Source organism: Myotis myotis, unplaced genomic scaffold, assembly GCF_014108235.1.
Source record: "Myotis myotis isolate mMyoMyo1 unplaced genomic scaffold, mMyoMyo1.p scaffold_m19_p_2, whole genome shotgun sequence".
NCBI classification, from domain to species: domain Eukaryota; kingdom Metazoa; phylum Chordata; class Mammalia; order Chiroptera; family Vespertilionidae; genus Myotis; species Myotis myotis.
This window is the reverse complement of record NW_023416324.1, coordinates 14,567,120-14,592,100: the sequence shown is the minus strand read 5'-3', so window position 1 is coordinate 14,592,100 and position 24,981 is coordinate 14,567,120. Positions and strand designations below refer to the sequence as shown.

Sequence of the window (24,981 nt, the reverse complement as noted above, 5' to 3'; positions counted from 1 at the left end):
TTGTCTCCCACTCTGGGCCCGTGGCGCTGCTGCTCCAGCCCCTGGAGGGCAGGCACTGCTCCACGTGGCCCTAGGACACTCCATCCACATGCTCTTTGTATTTCAAAAAGAGAACATTTATTACTTATCCTTTACCTCATTAGAAATTCATTGACAGCAACACAAAGAAAAGCACAATAAGACTTATCTGTGCACACTCAGGGCACACACCCACTGCTGGAGGCCAGAGACCACGATGGAGGCCACACCCCACTACAGCCCAGCCCTTCTCAGGCCTCCTGAATGGACCCTGGTGACCAGGACGGCGTGTCAGGCCCAACCTCACTGCCTCGTGGCAAATGCAGGGGCCGATACCAAGGCCCGGGAAGGGCAGTGGGGGTATAGGAGCTGGGCAGGGAAAGGCTGTTCTATCCTGATAAAGACCCTGCAAATCCCACCCCACCCCTCACCCAGGCACTTTGGTCTTTGTATTTTGGTTTAAGCCCTTAGATAAGGAGATTCTAAGAAATGGTGTGTTTTTCCTGGGCTGGTGAAACCTGCTCCAACTACCAGCAGTGTCTCACTTGAGGTTAGCAAAGCCGGGCCTGGGAGGCACCTCGGGACGGAGAAGGTGCTGACAGCTTGGCTGGGTGTCAGGATGCGGGGAGCCCAGGGCGGAGGGGGGAGGGAGGGTGGATGAAGGGGGAGGAGGAGGGAACACCCTGAAAATAGCCGGCTGCTGGTGCGTCCCGACCCAGGGTCAGAGTGTCCAGGTGCTTAGAGTTTGGTTTTGTTTAACCGTCCGAATGAACAGTCTTCAAACAATTCCATTTTCACGGAAATCAATAGCAACGAGGCAGCAAGCAAGGAGGCTCCTGCCAGTTCCGTGTGGAAAGGCACCAGATGGTTTGTTACGAAACACATTTTGGTCAGAAAATAGCTGGGTTTTTGGTTTCTGGGGGGGACAACAAAGCTAGAAAAAAGAATGTGTGAACTGTGGGAGGCACAGGTGAGAAGGCAGCTTTGGCATCAGGCCTGGGTTCTACTCTAGACTCTACCCCTTCCATGCTGGTGGCCTTGGTTTTCTCTCTATAAAAGGGCAACCAAATATTCTTCGTCAAATCCAGGAAGTATGGGGGTGGGGCTCAGGGACACTCACACACAGACACACAGACGAAAGGGAAGAGAGAGCACAGCTCATCAGTCCCGGGGAGAGGGGTGGGGTGGGGGCGCCGATGGAGGGCAGTCACGCGGTCAGACTCTGGGAGTCCGTGGGCAGCACAGTGACGGTCGTCCTCGGGACTTTGGGTCTCTGCTCGTGGAAGGGCAGCGAGAAAGCTCTCTGCACGGCAGCACCATCGGGCACCCTGGGCGCCACACCTGCTGTGTGTGCTTTAAAGTGCCAGCTGTGTCGTCTTTGGTCAGAGGCTGCCCCTCTGTCTCCGAGGACCCCCGGGCCTGCTGGAGCCCCTGCAGCAGATGAGCTGGAGGGACAGTCTCTGCGGAGGCTGCGGTGCCCTCCTGTGCTCAGAAGGCAGAAACGAGTGCTCTGCTGCCCTCAGTGAGGGGCAGGGCCCCCGCTGCCGGGGAAATCTGGGTCCTCAGAGAAAAGGGACGAGAAATGCTTTGGTCGCCGTCCGGACACCCACAGCAGAGCAGAGCTTGCTCAAGAGAAGGCAGGAAGCTGGTTGTAACACTGTGTTCGTGCCTGACACAAACCCAGCTTCCGAGCTGAACCAGAAGTCACTGAATAAATACTCAAGCCCCTTTCAGTTCTTAGAGAGTGGGGTTAGACAACACGTCTCCTTCCCTTCGCTTGACTGGCTGCAGCTTTGATCTGCAGGCTGACAGAGCTGCCCACCGGAAAAGGGGGGCTGAGGGGCCGGGGGGCCTGGGGCTGCCCCACCCCAACTGCAGGTGGCTGTGGTCACACGCCCCACCAGCCCTGGGCGCTCAGAAGCTGAAGAGGTCCTCCTGCTCAGGGCTGCCGCTGTCAGGCTTGTCCCAGTCGACCGGCGAGAGGCACTGGGCGTAATGGATGTCCTGTGCTGTCAGTCCAGTGTCCAGGACCTGAGGGTTCGTCCGAGACTGGGCGAGCCTGGAAGGCAGAGCTGTGTGAGCCGAGGTGCAGGCAAGGGGCTGGCGGGGGCCAGAGGAGTCAGTCCAGCCCGGCCAGCACCAGGGTCAGAAGTGAGAGGGCACGAGTGGGAAAATGCCAGGACACAGGGGCCAAAGGAGAAAGGCCCAGATGTCAGGAAAGGGGGAGTCTCTGAGGGTCAAATGACTCAGGAAACTGTGGGGCAGGCAGTGGCAGTCTCACCACAGAGAGAGGCCGGGGCACACACACCATCCACTGCTCCCTCAGGAAATGCCCAAGAAAGGGAAAGGGCAGCACTGGTGAGGGCAGAGAGAGGCACACGGGGGAGGGGGAGGGTGCCACCCTGAGACTATTGGCTATAACTATGTTCAACACAGTGCTGTTCAAAAAGGAATTCAGAAAGAAGACAAGAAGGGAGAGTTAAGTAAATTACAGCCATGTCCTCAAGAATGCGAGGCAGCTGATGAAATGTGTGCCCGAGGCATTTTCGACACCTGGAGAGATGCTCCTGACATGTCAGTGGCAAGTGAAAATCAGGGTCCCAAATGCAAATATGTCGAGCTGATCAATGCCAAAAAAAAAAAAAAAAAAAAATGTATATGTATAGGATTAAGCCCAAAAGTCTGAGCTGTGGGATGATGGGATGGTATCATTTCCAATTTAATGCTTTGCTGATTTTTGAAGTTTTTAATAAAAGGAACATGATTCTTGGGTAATCTGGAAAAAGCAAATGGAAGGTTTTCTTCAAACGATGGGGAGGTAGTCAGCCAGTGAAGCAGGGAAGACAGTAAAAGAAGGAGCCACACAGACCACTCCCCACCACCAGGGCCAGGGGCTTCCACCAGGCTCTGGCAGGAAGGACTTGGGGAGGAGGGAGAGGGATGTGGGGGGCTGCTCCCAGGGAGAAAGGGAGGCCTAACTGGGAGCCCTGAGCTGCCCAGGCCTCCCCTCGGCCTTCTCAGGGGCCTTTTCCCAAGCTACAGGTAGCCATGGCTACGGGATGGCCCTGGGAAGATGGGGCACTGCCCCCGCAGGCTAGACGAAAACAACTCGGTGCTGTGCCCGACACTCCTCCTCTGTGTAATGCTCCACGGGCTTAAGTGAGCAATACCTGCTCCCTGCCCTTCTCCATAAATGGAAAGCCTCTGGAGGGAACAGAGGCTGCAAAAAAAGCCAGTTTTTGGCCCGGCCGTGGTGGCTCAGTGGTTGAGCATCAACCTATGAACCAGGAGGTCACGGTTCAATTCTTGGTGGGGGCACATGCTTGGGTTGCAGGCCCGATCCCCAGAGTGGGGTGTGCAGGAGGCAGCTGGTCAATGACTCTCTCCCATCACTGATGTTTCTCTCTCTCTCTCCCTCTCCACTCCTCTCTGAAATCAAAAGCCAATCTTTGAAGGTGACACCAGGAGCAGGAAGAGGAAATCAGCCTCAGCTGTAGCTACAGCAGTGGACTTAGTTCAGCTCAGACTATGGTAAAGCAGCCACGAGGAATTGTTTTTTACTTAACAGCAAGAGCTTTCTAGCAGACATGGCCAACCCCAGGTAGTGAGCTCCCCACCCCTGGAAGTATTCAAGTTGCGATTTTTGTTCTGGAGATGGTCAGAGTTGGCCAAGGGTCCCAGAGACCTTCCCACAAACGCCAGGCCTCCTTCCCCAGCATAAGGGGCCCAGTTAATGTTACCTTGAAAATGCTTCATCCAGGTCGTCATCCAGCTCCTTGGGGAAAACAAAGTGGGAGATATGAACTCGAGGTGGGGGACTTGTCCCAGCCCTGGGTGAGCTACAGGGACTCGAGACATGAGCATAGGAGTCTGGGGGCGCTTGGAGGAACAGGCTTAGGCAGGCCTCCCGCCTGGCTCCCGCCACCAGCATCTCAGCACAGGGACCCACACCTGGGATGTGAACAGGAGAAAGGGCCCCTGGGCACCTGGACACCTGGGTGGGTTCGATTCCCAGCTCTGTCGTTACCAGAGTGACCCCTTAGGCAAATGGCTACTCCTCTTTGACACTCAGCTTTTCCTTCCATCAAAAGGGAGAGTTAGGCCGAAGGCTGCTAAGACTTTCGAATTCTGAGAGGAAGAGGGCGGGAAGGGTTTCCTTGCTTTCATCCACTTCCAAAAGCCCAGCCCAAATTCCAAGCTCAAGGGATAAGTGCCGAGGCGGGGAAACAATGGGCGAGGCCTCCCCCCCACCCCCCCAGTCTCCCAGAGCGTGGGCAGGTGCCAAGGGTGGCTGCAGACAGCGGGGGGCGGGCTCAGAGCGCCTGCCCGGCGCACCTGGGTGGCCCCCGGCAGGCAGAGGGATTTGACAGTCTTTCATGTCTGTCAGGTGCCAGAGTTTCTTAAACTAAAGAGATATGACAAGTAATGTGTGATTCTGCAATGGAGCCTGGACCAGAAAAGGACATTGTGGGGACCACGGATTATGTAACAGTGTCGTGCCGACGTTAATGGTTCTGATAACTGTACTGTGGTCACGTAAGATGCTAAGGTTTGGGGAATCTGGATGAAGGGTGAACAGGAATTTTTTGTACTGTTTTTGTAACATTTTATAATTCTAAAATTATTTCCAAATAAAAGACTTTTTAAATTTTAATTTAAAAAATGAGGTTCCTCTGGTAGATTCTGCAGGCAAGTCATCCTCCTCCCTGAAGAGATGAAAAAGCTGAGACACACAGAGGTCAGGGGCCTGCCCCAGTTCGCAGAGCGTGTCAGGGGCCAGCTGCTGGCTGCCCACGTCCCAGCCTCCTCATTCAGATGGTGGGGGGGGGGGGGGGGGGGGTCAGGAGCGAACTCTGCCGCCCTGAGAACAAGGGAGCCTTTGGCTCATCCTGCAGTCGGGATGCTTAGGCCAAGAGGCCAGGCATTGTGAGGGGACAGCTGTGCTGGGAGCCAAGCCTGCTGGGGACCTAGCCCTGGGTTCAAAGGGGACATTGTTCATCGCCTACCCTGGGCCTGGGTGCTGCTGGGCTGGGGGTGGCCCTCCCAGATGCCTGTAAGTCATGGGTGCCAGGCCCTAGACCGCCCGGGGGCCTCCTCCAGGGATAAGCCTGCGGCTCACCGGATCCCCGCGGGGTCAGCAGGCCACACGAGCACTCACCCAGACAACACTGCTGTTACTCAAGGCTGGAGGCCTCGGGGCCTCGTCGACGTTAGTGGTATTAGCGCTGACTGTGGACAGCGGGGCCTTGGCCATCTCTTCCAAGTCCAGCAGGTTCCCCGTGGCGACCACTATGAAGGGTCCGGGCAGATGCGTCAGTGCGAGAGGAGCCTCCTGTCTCCCCGCCTCATCTCCTCGTCCCTCCTGGAGCCTCCTGGTCTGTCCTGGCCCCAACTCCCCTTGGCCAGGGCCTTTCCCAGGCCTGTCACCCAGAACACCCAGAGCCCCACCTTGGCACCTCCCAAAGCAGCTGGACAGCTGCCCCCGACGTGAGATCCTCTCCCCGACTAATGGTTTATAGTCACAACAGGCGCTGAGTTCAGTAAGCGATCCCAGACAGCATGTAAAGTACACACAGAGAGAGGTATACATATGTGCATATTTTTGCACAGGGACCCATCTGGGAGAACATGCACCATAATGAGTAACTTTCCCCCTTTATCCCCATTTTCTAGTTTATTTTTAACGACCATGTATCATGTATTTAACAACAAAACCAAAATAAAAAACCAAGCGTTTGCTCCAACCCAGGAGGGAGCAGGGCCTCTGGGTGAAGGGCAGACCCCGAGACCTGCAGCTGATTCCAGCCCCTCCCCCTGCCCAAGACTCACGGTTCTTCAACGAGGGGGTGCTGCTGCCGCGGCCCCCGCCCAGGCCGTCCCCGCCCTCTTGGCTGGCTTTCTCCCTCTTCTCCTTCTCTGTGGGACCAAGGCACAGCGCTTTAGTGCCTCCGGCCCCAGCACTCCATCCCCAGCAACTGCTGGGCAGGCGTGGGCTGTGGCCAACCTCAGGGGGCAGGTCTCCCCCCAGCAGGAGGAAAGGAACTGCAGGTCTCAGTTCATCCCCACAAGGCACCTGTCTAAAGTCGCCAACTAGGGAGGTGATGAAGGTGGGAGTCTGTCCAGGCCTTCATCACCCCCTCCCTAGCCCACAGGACCCTGCCCGCCTTCTTCAGTGCTCCCTCCTCACCCCCGCCCACACACAATGTCTGTGAACAAGGCTCACCTTCCTTGGACACCTGCCAAAACTCAAAGGCAACTTTGAAGGCCTGGGCTACTGTGAGGGTGACAGCCTGAGCCTGAAAAACAGGAAGTGAGTTCAGGGGAGGGGGTGCAGTATTAGGGGGGTAATAGCAAGTCTGAACTGGAGGCTGGGGGTTCCTGGGCAGGCCCACCTGGCTCCATCCCAAGGCTCTGGAACGCCTGATGAATGGAGGCAGAGCCCTGGCCTCTCCCAGGTCACAAAGCAGCCGGGTTAGAAAGAGGCCATGCCCGCCCCAGGCAGCTGGCCCCCTCTTCAGCACCTGTAGCTCAGCCACGGCTCCCACCCTCATTCCAGCCCGTACCTTGGCAATGGCTGTTCACCTACACTTTTCCCCTTCCCTTTGGGCTTTCCTACATTCAATTCATTGTGAGGCTTGCTTCTTCTGAGAAGCCCTCCCTGATTGCTCAAGGACTTCACACAGTTACTTAACCCTTGGAATTAAGAAACAGAAAAGCCAGAGCTGGAAAGGGTCCGACCACTGTCTGAATGAGCCTCGGGGGCAGAGGTCGGACTGGTCAGTACTGCAGAGTCAGAGGGCTTATAACTGAACCCCAGAAAGGCAGTGGGAAGCTTACACATTTCCTGACAGAAGCAAGTTGTCAGTGAGCACCGTGGCAAGGGATAAAAACCATTCAGTGCCATCACCCTCCTGTAAGGCGGGGCCACACCTTGGCCCTTCACCCTTGGGGAACTCCCACCCACTCTTCCAACCCAACTCAAACATCACCCCTCTCTCTTGTCACCAGCTCACATGCCTGTGTCACCCCACCTGGTGCTCCCCAAAGGCAAGAATCACCCCTGGTTCCCAGAGCCCCCCAGAGGGGCAACATGCTGGCTGAACTGCATTTTCCCGAGAGGCAGGCATCCTGAGGCCTCACGCTCCAGCCAGGGCCTCCTACCCCATCCCACATTCCACTCCTTGTGGAATTGGCCATTGGCATTTCTCAGGCGATCCTTTTGTGCGAAGGTTTAAGCTTCCGGGGCTGCCTTGGTCTGAGTACTGGGCTTGCGGCTGGGATCCCTGGTCCTGGCCCAGCTCTGCAGCCCTAAGCTAGACCTGGCTCCTTTGAGGAACTAACAGCCTGGTTACCGGGAACAAGATAGAGACACGGGAAGATAGAGAAAATGCAGTTCAGCCATTTCCTTGTTCTGATTCTAGACCAGGGCTCATCAGCTCAGCTTGTGGGAGTGCAGGCCCAGAGCTCGAAGCTATGGCTGGAGGCGACAGCTAGCTTCCTTCCGAAAGCCCGGCCCAGGGAAGAAAGCACCAGACCCTTTCAAGTGTACAAGCTCCGGCTTAACCAGCAGCCTCTGCCCCACTCCCTTCCTCTCGCCAGACAACTCAATTTAATTGAGAAATGAATCCATGGCTACTGCCTTTAAAACTCTTTTTTTTTTAAATTTAAAATCCCTAAACAAGCTGACTGATCCATGCCAATTAAACTTCACGAAGTATAAAATCTCATTTGAATGTCTCCATCATTTACATTTTTGATGGAAGTACGGGGACTTTATGGCAAAACTTAAATATGGTAATTAAGTATGAAACTCTTCACAGCTGTTTACAATTTAAGCTGTCACAACTGAATCAAACTGAATAGACTCAGTTACCATTGAGAATTGCTCATGAACTAAAAATATGGACTAATTACAAGCCCGAGTCAGTCACTATACACCCTAGCAAGGCTGGTCATCCGATGTGGCAGGGGATGGAACACCATGATTTTTGCCTTCAGGAAACCTGGGGGCACAAGCCTGTCTTTGCATTAATCTGCTTATTCATTTGCATACACTCCTGCCCTTTCTCCCTGAAGTCCTGAGCTACAAGTTAAGCCAAATATAACCCAAGACTGGGAGGTGGACAGGTGGCTGCAAGCCCAGGCTGGGCAGGACCGGGAGGGGTTGGGCCCTACCCTCTGGGGCGGCTGCAGGAATTTGGGCAGCACCAGAAGAAAGGACTGCTCCAGCCTGCCCTCAGGTAGGGGGGTGAAGAGAGGGGGGAAGGGGCGGGAGTCTTCCTGGATTCCACAGGACAAAAGCCTACCTATCCCTCTGAGTGGGTCTGGCCTGTGGGCCTGTCTGATTGCCCTGACCAGGTTCTACCTTGTACATTTTTCCGTGTCTCTATCTTGTTCCCGGTAACCAGGCTGTTAGTTCCTCAAAGGAGCCAGGTCTAGCTTAGGGCTGCAGAGCTGGGCCAGGACCAGGGATCCCAGCCGCAAGCCCAGTACTCAGACCAAGGCAGCCCCGGAAGCTTAAACCTTCACACAAAAGAATCACCTGAGAAATGCCAATGGCCATGTGAGGGAGAACAGCTCTGCCCCACCCTGCCCGGAGCAGGATTAAGGGTATCGCTTTGCTCACGGCCAGTACACCTGCATGGAAACCCTGGGCTCCCTGAGCTCCGGCCAAGGCCAGCAGAGCCCGGAGGCTGAAGTGCTCGCTGAGAAGTCCCAGTCGGGCAGATGGAAACGTTTCTTTGTAGAGAAATTTATCCTAGGGGCCACTGGGGAAGGGAGGCCTGGTCCTGCCTGAGTTGAGCTGAACGGGTGGGCAACCCAGAAAAGAAGCCCTTGCCCCCCAACTCCGGGTGGGTCATAGGGACCTGGCTCATTCAGGCATCCAGGCGAGAAAGGGTGGGGATGCAGAGACTGTGGGCCCTGGGCCAAAAGGAGTGAGGACTATGTCAACATCCAAATTCAAGGCTCCCCTGCAGGAGGACCGGACCTTGCCACCCTCCCAGGCTCCTCAACTGCCATCCACTCCACTGCGTTTTGCACCTCTGTGTCTTTGCACCTGCTAATTCCTGTGCTGGAGGGCGCTCACCCGCTTGCCATCCCATCCCCTTTCTCTTGGCCTGGCAAACTCCTACCTATGACTCAACCCTCAAAGCCCAATTCAAAACATCTCCTTCTCTGGGAAGTCTTGCTGACTTCCAGTGAGACTGACTAACCTCGACGCTAGAACTGAGACCCTGTGTCCCAGTTACTGAATCCGGCCCCTTCTCCCCCACCACCTTGTTCATATCCCCACGGCTGATTTCCTGGGTCCCCAGAGCCCGACACAGGGCTCAGCCCGGGCCAGACAGCAGCGAACATCTGCGGGGGTGCCTGTCAGCAGGTGGGTTGCAAAACCTGAGGCACCCATTTCACCTGCTGCCTCCTCCTCAGAAACGTCCACTAAGCCCTGAGAATCTTGGGATTTCCATCGTGGCCAGGCACCAGGCCGGCTGGGGCTCAGCTGAGGCCTTGGGGACCACAAGAACACCATCCTTGCACCCCCTTGGGCTGGGCTAGCTCCTCCAGGGGCTTCCCCCAGGCTCCCTGTAGGGGGAGGCCAGGTGGGAGAGGGTAGATAGAGAAGGAGGACAAGCCGTGATCCCGTCATCCCGGACACAAGTGAAAACCTGCCAAGAAGAGTGGGCGTCGGTGCCCGTGTCCAACAGGCGCCCTTCCCCCTGCCCGACCGGGCTCTGCTGTCGGCATGAAGCTGTGGCCGGCTGTTTTCCTCAGTAACTGGCTCTGGGCCTGGGGCAGGCTGAGTTTGATCGGGGCGTCTACAGACCAGGCCTCCCTTCGCCGCTGGGCCAGCATCGGCTTTCTTTTACCCCCCAACCTCCCCTTCCCAGAGAAAGCCTCTGCATCTTGGGAACCCGCCCCCCCCTCCCCCGCCCCCCCGCCATGGCCATGGCCAAGGCCAACTGCCCGCCCAGCGCCTGCTCTGGTCATTGGGGAGGAAGAGACAAACAATGCGGACATAATGAGCCTGTATTTTAAGCCTTTGTGGCCTCGTAAGAGACAAAGCCAGGAGTCCACTGTCCTGGGAGAAGCCACCGCAGGGGCATCACGAGGCCCTGGTGAGTGCCCAGCGACACCGAGCCGGCAGCGAAGAATAAAGGCGCACCAAAGAAACGGGGCCTCTCAGGACAATCCCGACTCTGCCGATGGGCAGGCAGCCCAGAGAAGGGCAGGGTCTTATCCACGGTCACACAGGAAGGACATGGGCCAGGATCAGACCCTCGTCTGTCTCCTCCTGTCGTGCTCCTTCCGAGAGACCTGTGGGAGGCGGAACTGTGACCCCAAAGAGGTCCACATCCTAATCCCTGGAACCTGGGAACCTTACCTCACATGGCAAAAGGGACTTTGCAGATGTGATTAAATTGAGGATTTTTGAGATGAGGGATTTCCTGGGTACCCAGTGGGCCCGATCACAAGCGGCCATATGAGAGGGAGGCAGGAGGGGCAGGTCAGAAATAGTCATGTGATGAGGGAAGCAGAGAGGGAGATTGGCAGGTGCCACACTGCTGACCCCAAGGCTGGAGAAGGGGGTCATGAACCAAGGAAGGCAGGAGGTCTCTGACACTATAAACGACAAGAAAATGTATCTCCCCTGGGACCTTCAGAAGGAAAACAGCCCTGTCAACCCATTTCAGACTTCTGACCTCCAGAACCAGACAAGAATAAATTTGTGCTGCTTTAAACACTAAGTTTGTGGTAATTTCTTACAGCAACAATAGGAAACGTATATCTAAAGCATGGCTCATGGGTATAGCAGGAAGTCTGGGGGTCCATGTCAGGACTGTGATGTCCTCGATGTGTCCTTGAGGATGGGGAGGGGATACCCCATGGGGCATCTCCCCTGAGTTTCAGAGAGCCGGCTCTCCCACTCCGCCAGTCTCCTTGACTCCCAGGAACACAAGGCCTGGGCACTGGGGCTCTGGCTCCATATGCAGGCTGACAGAGGCCAATACTAAACCAATAAATGTGTGGAACCTCTTTCCAGGGCAAACGGTCAGGCTTCGGGGGCCCTGGAAATGAAGGGGCTTCCAACACCAAAGGCTGACTCACTCCCGGTTGCCTGCCCCAAAGCTCAAGACAAATGCCCAGAGACCTCGGAGATTCCCACTGACCCCAGCGAGGTGTGGCCGGGGGGCCGGAAATGGGGCCCGGAGTCCCTGCTCCCTAGTCATGCAGGGAGGGGGAACCATGGGTTTAAACCCTCACTCTGTCTGGCTAGTTGTGTCATCTTCAGCAAGCCAGCTGACCGATGAGTCTGATTTCTCATTAAAAATAAAAATAAAAACAATGAAGACAGTAACTGCTCCCACCTCACAGCACTGTTGTATTAAATGAGAAGACCCTTTAGAGCCTGCCACTGACAAGCACGTGGTACAAACCAAAAAATGGCCAGGCCCTCCCCGCTCTGGCCACAGGAAGCCGGTCCGCCTAGGCTCTCACTTTTCCCTTTCGCTCTGGGCCCCGCTGATCACCAATCTCCAAGGATGAATCCTTACAAGGCCCTGCACCTCCAGACCAGACTATTACCAGGAGACCCCAAAACCTCAAATCCAAATCACATTACAGAGAGGCAGGGCCAGGGCGCTCACTGGGGACACGGGCTCGTCACTGCTCACAGCCTCTGACAGGTGTCTTGGCGCCCTCAGGGCTCACCGCCCACTTGGGGTTCCCAGGATTTCCTAGTTTAAGTGAAGTGTCACCTTGGCTTTGCCTTCCCGCCAGACAGGGCCGCCAAGGACAGGCTGCCAAGGCGAGCAGAGCTGCCCAAGCCCCGGCTCTCCCCACTGACCATTTTCCGCTTGGTGCAGAGGAAGGCGTGACACTCGAGATTCTCGTTGTGCTGGCTCTGGGCGATGTAGGCAAACACTTTGCCGTGCATCTTGTCTGCCGTGCAGTAGGAGATCCTGAAAGGCGAGTGGGAAATGTCACCAAAGCCCTGCATGGGGGCCTGACAACATCCAGAACACCCACCCATATTGCAACTCCCCTGAGTTCCAGACAGCCTGCTCTCCCACTCCACCGGTGCACGATTCCGGAGAGCTGGCCTTGGCCTCTGGGCCTGGCATCCTGGGCCATCCATGACGGAGGAAGGTCTGGTGGAAAGACTGGAGAAAGGGCAGCTTCCCCCTCTACTGAGCCACACCCCAAAATTGTAATCGCTGAGCCCTTACTGTACACCAGGCAGTGTTCAGATATCACCTCATTGAACTCAGAGCTGCCCTCTGAGAAGGGCTTTATTATTATTCCCACTTTTCAGATGAGAACATTGAAGCTAGCAGTCTCAGACCACCAGCTAGTGGCAGAGTGGAGACCTGACCTCACCCGCTGATTCAGAGGCCGTAACCACGGCCATGCTACCTCTCAAGGGCTTGTGCTGACCAGGTGGAAGGGAAAGCGGACACTGCCCACCCACTGGGGCCCTTTGGCTGGCCTCCTCCTCCCCTACCTGCCCCTCATGCCCCTGACCAGAGGCCAGAAGGGTTCCAGGACTGTCCCTCCCAGGGCGACCGAGACTGTCAGCAGACTCTCCTGGAGAAGGTGGAGTAGAAGGGCTGGGAGGAGGGTGAGGGTGTGGAGATGACCAGCCCAGGAGCCCCAGGATTCAGGAGCTCCCTCACCTTAGACCAGGGGTCCTCAAACTACGGCCCGCAGGCCACATGTGGCCGCCGAAACATTTATCCGGCCCGCCGGGTGTTTTTGCCGCCGCTGCCTGTCCTGCTTAGCAGCCGACTCGTCCCGGCCCGCAGTGCGCATGTGTGGAATATCTGAGGGACAGTGAACTGGCCCCTGTTTAAACAGTTTGAGGACCTCTGCCTTAGACACTTGCCTCCCTCGTCTGACCCTCCATGCTGGGAACTGCAACCAGCACAGGAACTGCAGCTCAGAATGGAGACAGTTCAGCAGACGCCCTTCCCCAGTGTGGCCCCAGCTTCAATCAGGCATTGACATAGGGATTAGCACCACTTAAGACGCCCAGATGGGCAGAGGGATGGGTACCAGGTCCCCAACTACCCCTTCTCCATCTGGCGGTTCCAGGCCCTCCCCCCCACCCCCACCCCAGGTTTCCCCACAAAGGCCTCTCCTTCTTTGCCCTCGTGGGAAACACTTATATTCTATCTCCTATTTCCTCCTCTCCATCCCTCCTAGACTGGAAGCTCCTTGAGGGCAAGGCCTGGGTCTGATGCCTCACCTGGTTAAAACCAGGAAGGTGAAAAATAGCAGCCAGAAACTCTAAAACCACCCCAACCCCAGTACTGGCCCATGCTCCAACCGCTAAGCCACCTGCTTAGAAACAAAGCAATACGGCAGAGGGATGCCTGGCAGACCAGGGCCTGCTGGACAGAAGTCCGGCCTTGGTGTCCTGGTCCCAGCTTAGCCACTACCTCACCGAGGCCTTGGTCCACCTGAGGCCTCTCTGGACCTCAGATTCCCCATTTGCGATATGAATCTCTGCTGCCCCTTCCAGCTCTGAAATCCTACAACTGGCCAGCTGAGAGAGGATGGGAGAGCCTGAGGCTCCTGGGGCTGGGCTGCTTCTCATGAACAAGGCATCCCACCCCCAACTGATACCGTCTCCATTCTGCCCTCAGACTCTGCCTTCAGACAGCACCTCAGTTATTTCAGTGGCTTCCCTGGACACCTGGCCAGATGTCCAGAGCAGAGCTGCTGCATTCACAGTGGAAGGAAAGGACCATGACTCTGCAGCTGTCTGCTCCAAGCCTGACTCAGCAGGATGCTTGGGAGAGGAGGGGGGGCTGGGGAGGCGGTTCCCAGTCTCTCAGGCCTCAGCTGTCTGCTGCAACTAGTGGTCACAGCAGCAGCAGCTGCCATTTAACCAAGCGCCCAGTGTGAGCCAGGTGCTGTGCACTCAGTGCTTCATAACAGCCCCGTGAGGCAGGATCTGTTTCCACCCCAATTTACAGATGAGGAAACAGAGGCTCCAAGGTCACTCGGACAGGGCGTGGCATAGCCTGGCTGGCTTCCAGCAGGGCACTCTACCCACTGCCCCAACCGGCTAGTGAATGTGGGTGATGCTGAGCTTACCTGTAAATGGACACGTTCTCAATGAGCTGGTTGGTGATGCCGTCAGTCAGGATAATCCCCCGTGGTGACACCTTGAGCGTCACCTTCTGCAGCTTCTTCCCGCTGGCCTTGGCCTTGAGGCAGACATGAGTTAAAGGAGCCTGCCTGCCTCACTTGGGACCCACGCTCCTGGCTACATCTAGATGCTCCAGCCCCCAGACTCCAGGCCCATGTGAGGCCTCAGCTGAGGTGACTGGAAGACATGATTTAGAAGACATTTCTGCCAACACCTTCTTCTAATAAAAATAGGGACAACTGCTTCTCATTGAGCAGCCGCTGTCTGCCGGCACTGGTCCTCGAGTCAGCAGTACTTTTGTCCAGGAGGAGAAGGACCCAGAGAGGCTAAGGGACTTGCCCCAAAACACACAGCTAGGAGGACCTCACACTCTGAGCTCTGAGTGGGCTACCACACCCAGTAGGATGACTTCTGGGGACTCTGCTCTACCTGCTGATCCCGCTAGGGCCTGAGCTGAGGGGTCCAAGACCAACAGGGGAGGTGCATTTATAGGGCCCTCGCTCACTCGGAGCAGGCGAGAGGGAAATCTGGTCTCTGGTGTGCTGACCTGCCCCTCAGGACACAGAGCAAGTGGTTGGGTGACAGTGACCTCCCCCATCCTTCCTAGCACTAAGTCACCAACTGTTAGGCAGGGGACCCGAGCTCGGGGAGGGGAGGCTGGGAGAGGACATGGCCCCAACTGCTAGAGAGGGGGACAGTGACCCTTACCCTGCAAGCCCAATGGCTACCCTTTACCAGAGTCCCCGAGGCAGATGCGAAGGGACTCAAGGGCAGGGACAGGCCAGACACATCCAACTGGGGTAATAAGTGCGGGACAAGCTGCACCCCGGGAAGAAGCTGAACCTGGCTCCCCACACCAAGGCTCACCGTGGCCACGATCCTCTTGACGGCGGCCGCGGACATCTCCTCGCCCTTGGGCTGCTCCACCAGCGTCATGCCCAGGTACTTGAGGTTGAAGAGCATCCCCTCAAGCAGTGTCTCCCGGGTGTCTGTCCAGTTCTCAGGCAGCTCTGGCAGGAGGACAGGCGCTCAGACCTGCTGGGCAGGCACCACGGCAACAGCCCTCCCAGCCCCTTTCCCACGGACCCAGAAAGGGGCTGTGGGGTCCTGCCATCGACCATTATTTTTTTAATATATTTTTATTGATTTCAGAGAGGGAGGGAGAGGGAGAGACAGAAACATCAATGATGAGAATCACTGATGAGCTGCCCCTGCACACCCCAAATGCAACCCAGGCATGTGCCCTGACAGGGAATCGAACGGTGACCTCCTGGTTCATAGGCCGACGCTCAACCACTGAGTCACTCCAGCCGAACCATTATTTTTATAGTTAATAAAGGGCAAAATTAACATTTTCCAGTATGTACCAAGCACTGTGGTAGCAAGCTTTACATAAAATATTCTCATTAATCCTCACGAGAACCTAAAAGGTAGATCACTTTATCATACCCATTTACAAAGACACTGAGGCCCAGGGAGGCAAAATCACATAACTGAGTCCAAAGAGCCAGCAAGTATAAGGGCCAAGATTCGAACCCATAATTTCAAGCCCAAAGCCCAAACTCAACTTCAATGCTAACACTTGCTGAGGGCAAACCATACCATTTTCTCAATGAATCTTTAATGCAATCCTGGAAGGTGGATATGATCCCCACTTCAGACACGAGGAAACTGAGGTTCAGAGAGCCAGTCATCGGACAAAGGCCCCATACACGGAGTTAAAGGGATGGAGTTCGAGTTCAAATCTGGGTGGTTTCCACAGCGCCAGCCTGCTCTGCTTTTCTCCATCTGCACGGCCATGGAGACCAGGAGGAAGGGGACCAGGAAAGACACAGCAGGCCAAGGAGAGTAAGGCGAGGGTGAGAGTAAGGGTTTGGGAAAGGGGGAGGTAACTGCTCAAACGACATCATGTGACGGCCGCCTGAATCCGGCAGGCGGGGGTGAACCCCAGCTCTGTTTCCCACCACCTGCACGGTCTTGGAGAATTCTTCTCCTGAGATGAGTAATGCCCGGGCTGCAGCACTGACCCAGAGCAGCACAAGGGAAGGGTCCTTTGAAAACTCGGACCATGAGGGAGGTCAGAAAGGTTGGAAACAAGGGATGAGCCTAGCTCCCTGGGCAGGAAGAGGCCAGGAAGTAGAGTTGGAAAGAGGCCCCCACCTCGCCCCACCCACCTGAGAGAGGACTCCGCGCAGGCCCAGGGTCGGACCAGTTAACCATCCCCAGGGTTCCTCTGCAGGAGCTGAGGCCCAGAGGCACCAGATCACTTAGCTGGGGAGCAGGGAGGCCAGAAGAAGGCAGGCCTCCGGGGATCCTTCCAAGCCCATCACCAGGACGAACAAACATCCATGCTCCTGCCAGTTGGGGCCCGCTGGCCATCCCTCATCACCCTCTATCAGATGCTGTAACGTAGGAGGTATGTATTATGGTTGTACCCATTTTATAGATGAGGAAACTACTCTTCAGCCTCACACACAATCTTGGACAGAGCAGGGTTCAGACATGAATCCGTTTCCAGGGTGCACCACAGAGATAGCCAAGGCCAGCTTCCTTAGACCATTTCCAGAAATCCATCCAAGCCGGGAGGGCAAAGTACGCACTGCCATGCTTGCCTCCGGTGTCCTTGGCAGACATTGCTAATCAACTGTAGCTCTCTATTCCCTCTGATTTACAGGCTTTGGACTGTTCCTCAGCACAAGGCCCCAGGGAGGCAAAACCAATTGATCAGGGATGGTCTTGTTCATCCCATTATCCATCACGGCCCTATGGCAAACACCCCACCACCACCACTACCACCACCACCATTTTCATGTCTCCCACTCTCCCATTTCCTCCAGCTCAGCCCTTTCCTGGTCCGTGTCCAAAGCCACTTCCGCTCCCTCCATTCCAAAGGGCCAAAGCTTGCCAAGGTCACAGACAACCTCTTTGCTGTCAAAACATTCCCCAGCCCTCCTTGACCTCTGAAATGCTTGACATTTTTCTGCATTCCTCCTTCCCTGGCCTGACCCTTCCCCTGGCCCATGGCCTCCTGGAAGAGGGCCCTAGTAGACAGGTTGCCACTCATCAGCCTCCGAGACCTTCTGCCCAAACCTCTCCCTTGACAGGTGATGAAACTGAAGCCCAGAGAAGAATGGGACTGGTGCCAAGTCATACAAGTAGAGGGACCCCCAGCTCCCAATCCACTACAGGCAATTCCTACAGTGACTGTTGGGGAGCTAAGGCTCCCCGTCTTCTCTCCCACAGTCTCTCTCTCCACCCCCCGGCCCCCCCACACACCCACACACACCCCCACACACCCACCCCGCCACACACACACACACACACACACACACACACACACACACACGTTTTAACCATGCAGAGCTTCTTCCTCGTGGTGTGACATTTACGTTCCCACTCCTGTGCCTCTGCCCACGTGGTCCCCTCTCCATAAATGCCCCTCCCCTCCCTTGCTCGAAACCCCTCACATCCAGCCTCCTCCAGGAAGCCTTCTTTGAGGCAGTATTGCCTAGTGGTCAAGAGCAAGGGCCTTAATCCTAGAATCCCAGTTCTGACACTGAGTAGACTTAGAGCAAATTACCTTCCTTGAGCCTCAGTTTTCTTATCTCTAAAGTGAAAGAGCCCTAACCGGTTTGGCTCAGTGGATAGAGCGTCGGCCTGCGGACTCAAGGGTCCCAGGTTCGATTCCGGTCAAGGGCATGTACCTTGGTTGCGGGCACATTCCCAGTAGGGGTTGTGCAGGAGGCAGCTGATCGATGTTTCTCTCTCATCGATGTTTCTAACTCTCTATCCCTCTCCCTTCTTCTCTGTAAAAAAATCAATAAAATATATTTAAAGTGAAAGAAACAACAGTCCCAGCTTTCAGGGCTGTTTTGACCGAGGCCTCCTCCAGGGCCTCCTCCCTCCTGTCACTGGATTGCTCCTGCCTCTCTTGAGTGTGGACTTCCTTTTCTCCCTCCCACAGTCACGCAGCTGCCTACCATGTGTCTTCCTGTTGAAGGACTTCCATTCTTGCCTGCCTCCCCCAGAAACTGGTATGGAGAAGGTGCATTCCTGCCCAGCGCTGCTGTTCTGCCTGTCCTACTTCTCCCTCGCCCACCTCCCACTCCCCCACCCTCCCAGGACAGCAGAGACCCTCCTTCCCACCCGGGGAAGCCAGCCTCCGCTTCTCCAGTTCTGGGTACGACTCATTCCTTCGATGAGTGTACATTCTCTCATGCCCCACGCCCTCTTCAAGTAACCAGCCTCAGGAGCTCTCCATCTACACAGAGGGGAGATTCACTGCCACGCTCACCCTGCTCACCATCCAGCCGCCTCATATGGGCGGGAGGAGCCTGGACTTCAAGAGCTCCCAGAGGGCCCCAGACAAAATACAGGCCTGAGTCCACAGCCTTGTTCCGGTCGGGTTATTTTTGGCCCTGTGGTGGGTAATGACTAGGCTTTTTAACTTTGCAATTTTACAGATGACCTGCTCTCAGAGTGAGATGGGGACAGACCATATGCCCAGTCTAACTCGAGGCTGCAAACATGTGCTCTCTCCTCATTAAGGCCCCCTGCCCAGGGGGCAGAGCTGGGTAGGGTGCCCCTGTGCCCCTCCTGCTGAGCCAGGTGACCTGACCTGGCTGGTCTGAGAAATATCAGAGGTGCAGCCAAACCCATGGCCTGGGGGGAACCTCTGGCTGGAGGGGAGATGGCCTCAGGATTCTCAGGGTGACATCTCAGAAGGAGACTCACGCTCTGCTGTGACCTGGAGTGTGGCTGCTTCTCTAGGCCATGGGCTTCTTAAAATGGGTTCAGTCCCTCAGGAGCACCATCAGAAAGAAGTTCAGGATGTGAAGAGTGCTGGGCAAATTTCGGAAACTGTCCGTTTCAGTTGGTTAGAGTGTCACTCTGATACACCAAGGTTGTGGGTCCGATATCCGGTCAGGACACATATAAGAATCAACCAGGGAATGCGTAAACAAGTGGAACAACAAATCGATGCTTCTCTCTCTCTCTCTCTCTCTTTCATCAGTGAATTTTTTTTTAAGTTGTTAATATTTTCAAGAGAAAATTTAAAAATGGTAACAGCAGCAGCAGCTATCATTTCCTAAGTACCTATTTACACTATTCGAGAAAAAGATACTGTCAAGGTTAAAACATGGGGTCTGCATATGGGCTGTGGGGTTCCCAGTCCCTCCACTCCCTGATCCTCAGATTCCTCACATGATGGGATAATAACACTATCCACAACATGGGGCTGTTGTAAGGATGAAAGGAGTTCACCCATGAGGTGGGCTTAGAACCATGCCTGGTACATACCAAGGGCCACTGAAGTGTGAGCTACTGTCATTTCCCAGGGTCAAGTGCAAAGAGCTTTAATGCATACAGTCATTTGTAGTATTTTATTAGGAGAGTCAAGGAGATACTAGGATTCCCGTTTCACAGGTAAAGCAGCTCAGGGGAGTCTGGCCATGGTTAATAACTGACAGTGCTGGGTCTTGAATCCCACAGCCGGGCTCTTCACCCACACCTGCAGCCCACCGCACCCTTTGCTATGCAAGGCAGGAGTCAGACTCAGGCTCACCCAGGAGGGGCGGGCATGCTGCCTTGCAGGACTGCCTGAAGGGACTGTCTGGTTCCCCCTCAGTGGGCAGTAGATGACCTGATCCATTCAAGCCATATACCCCTCTGGCGCCAGACCTGTGAGAAGCAGAATCCCAGCCTCCTACACTGACACTATCAGGGCCCTACCTTTATCGCAAAGGGTACCATTGGTAAAGGGTACCATTTTCTGCACACGCCACCTGACACACCACTCTCTGCCTGTGGCCCTCTTTGGCTGCTGGAGATGCAGACTGGGGCATTGGGGCGTTAGAGCTCCCATCCCCAGGAGCCCTGCACCCACCACAGACAACACAGCCCCTCAAACAGTAAAGGCAGAACATATTCTACTAGTACACCTCCTCCCAGAGCTCCCCACAGGATGGCGCTCCAGTCGCCCACCGTGGTAAGGGGATTAGATCATTCACTGTCCACTTTTTGGACTCCCTTCACTTCTCCTAACACTAGTTCCTGGGACCTCTTCCCAAATAAATGGCTTGTACTTACATCTTTTTTTAAATGTATTGATTTGAGAGAGCGGAAAGGAGAGAGGAAGAGCGAGAAAAAGTAACATCAATTTGTAGTTTACTTACTTATGCATTCATTGGTTGATTCTTGTATGTGCCCTGACCAGGGATCGAACCTGCAACCTTGGCTTATCAAAATGATGCTTAACCAACAGAGCTACCTGGCCAGGGCTTATACTCAAATCTTTGTCTCAGCATCTGCTTCTAGAAGAATCCAAATGAAAACACCACCCTATGTAAGGAAGCTGTCCCCATCATTTCTTCACCCCAACTTTCTCTTTCTTCATAGCATCACCAATACCCACAACATACTACTCATTTGCACCCTGGTCAACCCGCCTCCTCCACCAGCCGGTAAACGCTATCTGAAGGGAGACCAACTCGTTCACCAGACTCCCCAACGCCTCTATCAGTGACTGACACATAGTCAGTGCTCAGTAAGTTTTATGGTCTGAGTGTTTATTTATATCTTTTACTGTAAATACTAGAGGCCTGGTGCACAAAATTTTGTGCATTTGGGGCGGGGGGGGTCCCTCAGCCTGGCCTGTGCCCTCTCGCAGTCTGGGACCCCTCAGGGGATTGTCCACCTGCTCGCTTAGGCCCATTCCCTGGGGGATCGGGCCTAAGCTGGCAGTCAGACATCCCTCTGGCAGCCCGGGAGCCCTTGGGGGATGTCCATTTGCCAGCAGGGAGCAGGCCTAAGCTGCAGTCGAACATTCTTAGGGCTGCTGAGGAGGTGGGAGAGGCTCCCACCACCACCGCTGTGCTGGCAGCCGTCAGCCTGGCTTGTGGCTGAGCAGAGCTCCCCCTATGGGAGCGCACTGACCACCAGGGGGCAGCTCCTGCATTGAGCGTCTGTTCCCTGGTGGTCAGTGTGTGTCATAGTGACCAGTCATTCCCAGTTGTTCTGCTAGGGTCAATTTGCATATTACCCTTGTATTACATAGGATTAAAAAATAAGTACGACTAGACCCTCTGCCCCCTGCCTTCCACCATGAACTAGCTTTACTGAGCCTGTGCCTCCTATTCCTTAGCTGTTCTCACTGAGCTCTCTGATAGGCTGGCACAACCCACGAAGGAGCCCAGCGTCAGAGGGACCCTCCTGGAAGAAAGGGGACTGAGGGACCAGGGTGCGTCACCCTTCTGACAGCTGGGAGAAAGGAAAATCCCTGGCCAGGGACCGAAATAAAAATGTTATGGTTCCTGAAGAGATGGGGGGGAAAGCCACATGTGTGATAGGGACAGTCTCCCCTTCGAAGTTAGGACTAACTGAGAGACGGGGGGCCGTGAGGTTCAGTGCAAAGAAGCTTGGGGTCCTGGCTTTGCAGTGTGATCGCAAGCAATCTTCCTCCTTTCTCTGAGCTTCAGTCTCTCCACAAATAAAGCAATGATCATGCTAATTCCAGCTGAGGACCTTGAGGGGTGAGGAGGTCACAGCTGATAGGTGTCAAGTGTACCCCTAATTCCACTGGTTTCAGTTTGGCCTCAAAACCACCCAGCCCTCAAGGTCTGAGACCAAGGTCTGGCTGGAACACTACCCCAAGCCAGGCTGTCCCCACATCCCACCCCAGACACACCCCACAGCTTCCCTCTCTATCTTGTGGCCACCATTGTCCTCAGGGCTGCAGCCCAACCTGGGATGGGCCTGCTCCTGCTCCTCCCAGGGCCAGAGTCCATGAGGCACAATGTTGACATCTGGGCTGGGGATCTGGAGCACTGCCTCTCGGAAGCTGTGTCAGAGTCAGTGACTCCACTTCCCCGAGCCCCTGTTCCTTTATCTCTAAAATGAGTCCTGTCACCTCACAGGAGCAAATGAAATAAAGTAAACAAAAATACTGTGTAAAACATTAATGACAAAGCAGCCTGGCCGGTGTGGCTCAGTGGCTGGGTGTCAACCTATGAACCAAGAGGTCCTGGGTTCAATTCCCAGTCAGAGCACATGCGTGGGTTGCAGGCTCGATCCCCAGTAGGGGGCATGCAGGAGGCAGCCAATCAATGGTTCTCTCTCATTATTGAGGTTTCTATCTCTCTCTCCCTTCCTCTCTGAAATAAAAACATATATTTTTAAAAATGACAAAAGCAGTAGTTACTATTTATCGAACTCTTTCTCTATGCCAGGCAAAACACCATTTCATTTACTCTCTCCCCCCCCCCAAAATATGATCTAGATACTACTACTGTTATTTACAATTTACATGAGGAAATTGAGACTTTATAATGAGAGACAGGTAGGGATCCTTACAACAGCTCCATGGGGTGGATAGTCTGGGGTCCACAAAGCCCCAGAACAGCACTCTGGGCATACTGGGGTCAATAGGAGAGAGGGGCTCTCCTCTCCTTTCTTCTGCAATTATAGACAGGCTCTGAGACTCCCCTACCCCAAAACTTGCTCCATCACAGTAACAGTCATGTGGAATGTACACATAACAGGTGAGTGAAGGGGAGTGGGGGAGAAAAAAACCACCAATTAGGTGCCAGAAAGAAGCATGATTATCAGTAACTTTCTCAACACCCCTGCCAGGTTAGAATTTTTATACCCATTTTACAGACAAAGAAACTGAGGATCATAAAGGACAAGTGGCTTGTCCAGGATCAGAGCAGGCAGGAGAAACTCTTTTCTACCAACCAAGATTTCCAGTTCTCCAGATTCAGAGGGGTTGCTATGTTTCCTTCCCTTGCCCAGCTCTCCCAGCTCTCTCCCCCTCCCTCCCTCCCTCCCTCCCTCCTCCCTTCCTCTCTCCCTCCTTCCCTTATCCCAAGAGAAAATAGCAGGGTTTCCCCACTAGAACAGTTCATTATTCTCAGAAGTCCTGGTCAAACCCCACAAATATTTAAAGGGGCTCTGTTGGGAGTCATAAGTGTGGGAGATGGCGCATGCCTGGCCCTAGGGTCTCTGCCCCCACCCCCACCCACCAGCCCAGGTTCCCAATGCCAGTCTCTGTTTAGGAGACCACCGCGGGCACAGCAGAGGAGGAGCGAGGCGGCCTCTCTAGGCCCAGACACGCTGGCACTCGGGGCTGCGGGAACTTCGACTCCCCTGGCTGAGCCCGGAACGCAAAGGGAAGGGGGGCGAGGGTAACTGTACTGTCAACGGTTTCCTCCCGCGGGAGAGGCCAGGGGCTGGCAGTGTGTGGGAGTCCTGGCTTTGGCTCCATCCACCAGGAAGGCAAGCCACCCGGTCTGTCCTCGCGAAGAAGCAGGGACTTAGGTTGGGTTTCTCAGGCCTCAGGGGAAGGTGCCAGGTGACGGTTCCCTAGAGTAACTCGAGACGGGGAGAGGAGGAGGCCGGAGGAGGCCCCTCCCAGACGCCCTGGGGAGAGGGGGCGGCGAGTCTGTGAGTCGCCAGGGTGCTCGGGGACCCTGGAAGCCCGAGGGGGAAGGTGCGAGCGAAAACAGGTTTCAAAAGTAGCCAGGGCGCAGCCTCAACGCCTGGACTCGGCTAGGGGGGACGCGGGGGTCTTAAATGGCCGGGTGGGTGGTACCTCCTGAGACCCAACTTCAAAGAGGTGCCTGCGAAGCCAGGCTCGGACCCGGGGCGGTTGCTGGGCGCCCGGGAGTCAGAAGACGACCTCCTGGGTCGGAGAGCTGGAGGGGGCGAGCTGGGCTCCCGCCGGCCGCTAACGCCGCGCCCCGGGCGCACGGGCCAGGGGGTGCGGGCGTGTCCCCCGCCGCGGCGCCCACTCTCCCCCCGCCCGTCACCCCCGGGCCCCGAGGCTGCGCTCCCGCCACCCCGGGCTGCCCAGGGAGGCGGGGTGGAGAGCTGGCGGGGGTCGCGCAGGTCTCTGCTCCGGACCTGCAACCTGTCCCACTGCCGCTCCGGCCTCTTTCCCCAACTTCGGTGCCCCCTGCCCGGCGGCACGGCGCGGGCTCGGGAGGAGAGGCAAACCAGAGCCCCGCGGGTCCCTCACCCGCAGGACGCGGGTCAGGCCCCGCCTCTCGCACTGGGCGCCCGCGAGAGGCCGCTCCGCCGGCCTGACCCCCGCCCGCCCCGGCGGACGCGCACACACTCACTCCGGTGTCGGCCGCCGCCCCCCCAGCTCTGCTTGGCGAGGCTGGGGCTTCGGATCAGCGCCCTCCCGGCGGACTTGAGCGCGTCCATGGCCGCTCCGGCCGCCGCCGCCACCAAAACTCCGCCAGAGAAAACTTTCCGCCGGGGTCGGGCGGCGCGTGGGCCCCGCGCTCCTCCCCTCCCAGCGCCAGTCGGCACCGACGTCCGACGGGGCGGGGCGAGGGCCGGGCAGGACCCGCCCACCATCCCGCCCACGGCCCCGCCCACAGCAGCCAGGCCCCGCCCCGCATGGCTTTTGCCCTCGGTCCCCCCTAGGCTGTCCAGACAAAGGGCGCCTTTAAGGTAGGGAGCCCAAGAAGGCCCCCTCTTTTCCTTCCTCTCTCCAGTCCCCTTATTACTCACCCCGAAGGCGTCTGAGGTTCGCGAGCCGCCTTCCCTGCCGCGGGAGGCGGGAGCCTAGGATTTCTAGACGGTGCGGCATTTGGGTACTTGGAGACCGTTTTTAGAAATGGGGAGACTGAGGGCTGGAGAGAAGGGTCATGCTCAAGCGGAGGGAGATGCCTAGGACAGGGGGAGCCTGAGAATGAGAGGTGGAGGGGGTCGAACTCTGCTGGGCACGGGGCAGGAATATAAAAGTTTGCCTTAGCAAGACCAGTTGCACTTTACCAGCTCAGTAGCACCCAGGC

At 56.0% G+C, this 24,981-nt stretch overlaps 1 protein-coding gene across 3 annotated transcripts; it reads right to left on the bottom strand.

The window, feature by feature from the left end:
- Window positions 1-94: 94 nt before the first annotated feature.
- On the bottom strand, window positions 95-24,505 carry LDLRAP1 (low density lipoprotein receptor adaptor protein 1). Of its 3 annotated transcripts, none has more exons than XM_036349757.1 (9): window positions 24,298-24,503; window positions 15,044-15,186; window positions 14,122-14,234; window positions 11,867-11,981; window positions 6,242-6,314; window positions 5,848-5,934; window positions 5,177-5,307; window positions 3,759-3,793; window positions 95-2,077 (listed from the first exon to the last, which is right to left on the bottom strand). In XM_036349757.1, exons 1-9 carry the CDS (start codon window positions 24,383-24,385, stop codon window positions 1,933-1,935), a joined length of 930 nt encoding a protein of 309 aa, XP_036205650.1. In that variant the 5' UTR covers window positions 24,386-24,503; the 3' UTR covers window positions 95-1,932. The 3 variants fall into 3 exon arrangements, with proteins under 3 accessions (XP_036205650.1, XP_036205652.1, XP_036205651.1); XM_036349759.1 differs by lacking the exon at window positions 24,298-24,503 and adding an exon at window positions 15,779-15,964; XM_036349758.1 differs by lacking the exon at window positions 5,848-5,934 and having other exon boundaries at window positions 24,298-24,505.
- Window positions 24,506-24,981: the final 476 nt, after the last annotated feature.

Bases quoted from the DNA above. Each gene is read 5' to 3' on its own strand.
- LDLRAP1 (XM_036349757.1), bottom strand. From the start codon at position 24,385: ATGGACGCGCTCAAGTCCGCCGGGAGGGCGCTGATCCGAAGCCCCAGC. The intron at 15,187-24,297 runs GTGAGTGTGTGC...TCCTCCTGCCAG, and splicing joins GGGCGGCGGCCGACACCGGA to AGCTGCCTGAGAACTGGACA. The intron at 3,794-5,176 runs GTGAGTGCTCGT...GTTTTCCCCAAG, and splicing joins GTAACAGCAGTGTTGTCTGG to GAGCTGGATGACGACCTGGA.